We start from the raw sequence: 4974 nt of genomic DNA on the forward strand, positions 1-4974 counted from the left end.
CTTTCCAATCATGCTCTCAATCTCTCCATTTCTGTGTCCTCTCTCCAATCTCTGCCATCTTAGTCTCTCTCTTTCCGTAAGTTCCCAATCTCTCCGTCCATCTCTCTCTAGCATGGCCTCAACTTCTGCCTGTTTGTCCCCTTCCACCTGTCACGTTCCCTTCTCCCTCTCCGTGTTCCCCGCTCTGCCTCTGTCCCCCCTCCTGCTTTACCATCTTGATCTCCTTGTCTCTCTCCCTGGTGAACAAGGGGCCCCCTATCTCTAGAGGCCCTGTTGACTTGAGAGGGACCCCCAAACACATGCCCCGGGAAGAGGGCACCCCGGAACGGCAGGAACAGCAGGAGACGAGAACCACCCTTAATGTGAGCCCACAGCGTCTTCCTGTGTGCAGGGAGCTGGGGTGACATGTCACCACTGGGTCCCAAGCCGGTCGTTGGGCTGACGGATGTGAGTGTGGTACGTGTGCACCTACGGCCAGGGTGCAGGGGGGTGGCCGGAGCATCTGAGACTCGAAGCCCGGCCCCACCCCTTCACTGTTACATAAAGTTGTGATGACAGGGAACACTTGGACACACCAGGCAGTACGCACGAGCTTAATTCTCCAGGAAGTGCTGCTGATCATCATCCCCGTTCTACAGATGGGGAAACGGAGGCACTGAAAAGCGAGGCAACCTGACAGGGTCTGGGGTTTGAACCAGGGCCACCTGTCGCCAACTGAACTGTTGACACAGGGGTTCGGGCCCCCCTTCCCCACCCTGTCTGAAGCCCATTTGCAGGCGACAGGTGGCTGACACTCTGGCTGTGGGTGTCGGAGCCCAGGGAGGGCTGCTCACTCTCTCATTTGGCAATGGACAGAGCCCTGGCCTGGGGGCGGTCAGCAGCCCTCTTGCCTCATTCCTTCCTCACTCTGGGGTCCCCTCCCCAGCCCCCAACAACGCACGCCCTCTCTCTCTGTTCCAGTGCTGTGTGTACTGTGGACTCTGATGGGAGCTGAATCCCAGAATCCCAGTGGTGAGTGTGCTGGCAGCAAAGTAACCCACAGCCACAGCCTGGGGAGGGGGGCCCTGGACCCCCACAGCCCAGGCAGGGGAGGTCTGATGCAGGGGGAAGGCCAGGGATGCCCCTCTCAGTAACCCCTCCTTTAGAGATGATCCTGCCCCCACCTCCCCAGCCCAGCTCGGACCTCACCTCCCAACTGTGGTCCCCATCCCCACAGGCTGCGCTCGCTGGTGCCCCCTGAACTCCAAATGTGTCAACGCCACCGCCTGCCACTGCTCTCCGGGGTTCAGTGCTTCTTCTGGGGAGATCTTCACCGACCAGTTGGAGAGTTGTGATGGTACAGGGGCTTAGAGGGGTGGTGGGGGACATGGAGACGGTGAGGCATAGCCCAGTGCCCATGGGAGATGTGGGCGGTGGTTGGGGTCTCAGCCTTTGGCCTCGGGACTATTATCAAGGGTGGAGAAAAGAGAAAGGAAAAGATATAAAGGTGGAACATAGAAAGTGAATAAACCTGGCTTCCCAGAGAGAAAGGAGCTGGGTCTCCAAGACCCTGGAGTCTGCTCCAGTTTGCTCTTCTAGGACTAGGAGGAAGATGCAGAACTGACCCCCACCCTGCAGCTCAGCACTCCCCACTGTGCCCAAACCCAGGATGCCAGCCAGAGGGCAGAGAAGAGCAGAGCTGACGGATGGGCTTCAGGAATGGCTTGCTCTAGCTACAGCCCAGCCTCTGCAGTATAGCTTGAGAGTCTCATCATTTCCTTAAAAGACACTGATTAAGCATTGGGCCCCCTGCTGGGGGGTCAGGTAGGGGATAGGGATCCCTAATGGGAGGTGACCCTTTGCCCTGTTGTGTTCCAGACATCAATGAGTGTGGACCGCCCTTGGCAGTGTCCTGTGGAAAATTTGCAGACTGCCAGAACACAGAGGGGAGCTACCACTGCGAATGCATTCCCGGGTACGAGCTTGCTTCTGGGGGAAAAACATTCAAGAATAAAAGTGAGAACACGTGTCAAGGTAAGAACTACCCCACGCCTTCCGTCTCCCCATCCATGAGGTTTGGGGTCACCAGAGACATTGCTAAAGCATCCCCGGGGGCAGGATGAGTCAGGAGAGGCATGTCTGTTCCTGGGCCACCGGCACACAAAGACAGGGCAGCAGGAGGGACGAGGGCCTGACTCCTGGCTTTGCCACTGGCTGGCTGTGTGTGTGACGCTGGCCAGGATGCTCATTCAGAAGTCACTGTGAATGTGCCAGATGTGGTATTATTGTGCTTTTGTGTTAAAAAGACAAAGCATCTCTAGTTTTTATAGATAAAAACTAAAGTACCTTTGTGTCTTGTTAACTGTGTGACCTTGGACAAGTGATTTCGCTGCTCTGTGCCTCAGTTTACCCATCTGTAAAACAAGGGTGTGACGATGGTGTTTACCTCATAGAACTGTGGGCATCCCCAGGGCCTGTTGCCCAGGGTGGGCACTGAGTGCAGCCACCCCAGCCCATGCCCACTGCACTCGCATCTCTTGCCGTGGTCTTGCGCAGTGACGCCACCATTTAGGCCGGGAGGCCAGCCTCTGCGCATCACCACCTTTGCCCCCTTCCAGGGAGAACAGCAGGCTGTGGAAGGGGCTTCGGGACCCACAGGGGGCTGGGGGAGGGTGGATGGGCAGGAGCCACAGCTTGCCCAGGGAGACTGGCTTAGTGCAGACACAGAGAGGAGAGGGGAGGTGAGGACAGGGCGGAGCTGAGGGTCCAGAGGACTCTGAGGAGGGTCCCCCACTCCCCTGCGGTGGAGAGAGGAGCCCACAGCCTTGGTCCCGGCCCCTCCCTGCCCTGCATACAGACAGAGGGCTGCAGAGCCTCCCTGGTGGGAAGGGGGGACCTGCACTTCTGTGGAGCCCAGCACTGCTGGTCCCCAGGGGCCCCTGTGGGTCGATCTTGTGGCCCAAACATGTGGGCTTGCCAGAGGATGGAGCCTTCACGTGAAATGGAAGAAGGTCCCTCACTTCCGGGTGAACATAGCACGTTTGGGGAATAGAGAGTGGGTGGAGTTTCCACTGCCACCTGCCTCCCAGGCCGGATGCCCTTGTGCAGGGTGCAGCCTGCACAACTGCACATGGTGAGCGTGGACCCCACTCAGCGCACCTGGACTGGGAAGAACACCGCCCCTCACCCCCGCTATTGTGGTGCTTGTGGTCATCCTGGAGCTGTGTCACCGTGTTACAACAGGCCGGGGCCGAGAGGAGGGGACTCCGTCGGCGGCTGGGTAGACACACAGGAAGAGACAGGAAAGGGACTGCCATGGACCTCCACCTGGATGACAGGGAGGGGACAGTCTCCGCTGGTTGGGCCCAGGCCTTGCCCCCTGAAGACCTCGCTCTGTGAAGGGCTCAGCATCTGCCACGGCCGAGGACACGTCACCCATGTCTGGCAGCGCCACCTGCTGCTCTGTGGGCTCCTTGCCCTGCCCTCCCCTGCCCAGGCATCGGAGGATGTCCCTGCCGCCTGCCTGGTGTCCCACACCTCCCTGGACCCCCAGACTCAGAACCCTCCATGGAGGGTCACTTCTGGATGTTTGGCACGTCTCCACCTTCCTTGGCATCTTATTTGCATCAAACAAGAGGCAGGTGGCAGGATCCTTGGCAGGAGGTGCATTCCCATGGGAGCCCCGGCCTCTTCACCATCGTCAGTAACTTCCTGGACAAGACGAGCCGCCGCCACAGCCGTGCAGGCGTGGCCACACCAGGAGCCCCTCTGTCCCTCGGCCATGATGGACCCAGGGACCCTGTCTGAAAAGGCGGGAGGATGGAGACTTGGGAGCAGGACCATGGCCCCAGGCCAGCACCCTGCCTGGAGAAGGCCCCTTCTGGTGCCCTGAGCACCCCCCCAACCGCTCAGCCTGCCTCTCCTTCATGAGGCTCTGACCCTCTGGTTCCTCCCCCGGAACTTTGGCTCTGGGGTCTGAAGGCAGCCCGGAGGGCCAGGACCTGGACGGTGCTGTGTCCGGCGTGGGCCAGGCCTCTTGCACACTTGAAGAGTCAGGTGACCCAAGAGGCCCCCCATCTGGACCAGATGACAAGAGAGACTGTCCTCCACGACCCCTGCCCCAGCCCTGAGGGACAAGACGTGGGGGCTGAGCCCCGTTCAGCTGGGCCCAGCATCTGCCTCCCTGCTGGGAGGCCACAGGCTGAGAAGACAGAAGGACCTGCCATCCCTCCCCCATGGCCACCCCCACCCAGCCACCCAGTCGTCGCCCACTGCAGGCCTCACCCAGATGTGGATTCTCACCACTTCCTGCCAGTCCAGGGGATGGCTTCATGGGAATCAGATGGAGGCGGCTTCGCTGTCCCGAGGCTGCCCTACTGGACACCGGCCACACTGTCCACCCCGGGCTGGCGCCCACCATCCGGGGGCCCCCGCCTGCCCGGCACATCCTTCCTCTCCCTGCACCCCCCCTCACCCCAAGGCCTGGCTCGGGTGTGGGACGGATCTGTCTCTGTGGAGCTGGAGTCTCAGAGTGGGCTTGGAGGGGCGCGTGGAGGGGAGCGTGGAAGGGTGCCTGCTGTCCCGTGAGGGTCACTGGGAGTCCAAAGGGGACTCAGCCAGCACACGGCCACCCCGGCGGGCAGAGTCAGGACACAGGCCATGGCTGGGAGCCAGCGCAGGTCCTGGTCAGGTGTGCGGCAACCCTCTGGCACTCGGCCCCCAGGAAGGTCCAGCCTAGACTCGTCCACACCCTCAGGCTGGAACACAGGGGGTCATGGGCCCCTGCACCAGCCCGTGAGCCCCCCAGAGAGGCAGACGGGGAGGATTTGGGCTGCTTCCTGCCGCATCTGGACAGCCGAACGTCTGGGCCACCAGCTTTGCCCGTAGGACGCCTCCATGTGGATTAGAAAAGGCACCCGCTCGCTGAGGAGGAGAGAGCGGAGCCTTCCAGATGCTTCTATCCCAGGAAACAGCTGCAGACAGCATCCAACACCC

At 60.8% G+C, this 4974-nt stretch overlaps 1 protein-coding gene and 1 long non-coding RNA gene across 6 annotated transcripts in view; one reads left to right on the forward strand and one right to left on the reverse strand.

The window, feature by feature from the left end:
- Positions 1 to 2850, reverse strand: LOC115273020. The gene is made up of 3 exons (XR_003900609.1): positions 2326 to 2850; positions 1189 to 2238; positions 1 to 632 (listed from the first exon to the last, which is right to left on the reverse strand). It is a non-coding gene; the product is annotated as an uncharacterized LOC115273020 (long non-coding RNA).
- Positions 915 to 4974, forward strand: part of ADGRE5 (adhesion G protein-coupled receptor E5) — an 11988-nt gene continuing 7928 nt past the window's right edge. For all 5 annotated transcript variants that reach the window (XM_029915893.1, XM_029915894.1, XM_029915895.1 and 2 more), the window contains exons 1-3: positions 915 to 1011; positions 1217 to 1336; positions 1858 to 2013. In XM_029915893.1, the coding sequence (XP_029771753.1) occupies positions 984 to 1011; positions 1217 to 1336; positions 1858 to 2013 (304 nt within the window). In that variant the 5' untranslated portion in view covers positions 915 to 983. The remainder of the gene's footprint in view (positions 1012 to 1216; positions 1337 to 1857; positions 2014 to 4974) is intronic.

This window comes from Suricata suricatta, chromosome 12 (assembly GCF_006229205.1).
Source record: "Suricata suricatta isolate VVHF042 chromosome 12, meerkat_22Aug2017_6uvM2_HiC, whole genome shotgun sequence".
Lineage (NCBI taxonomy): Eukaryota > Metazoa > Chordata > Mammalia > Carnivora > Herpestidae > Suricata > Suricata suricatta.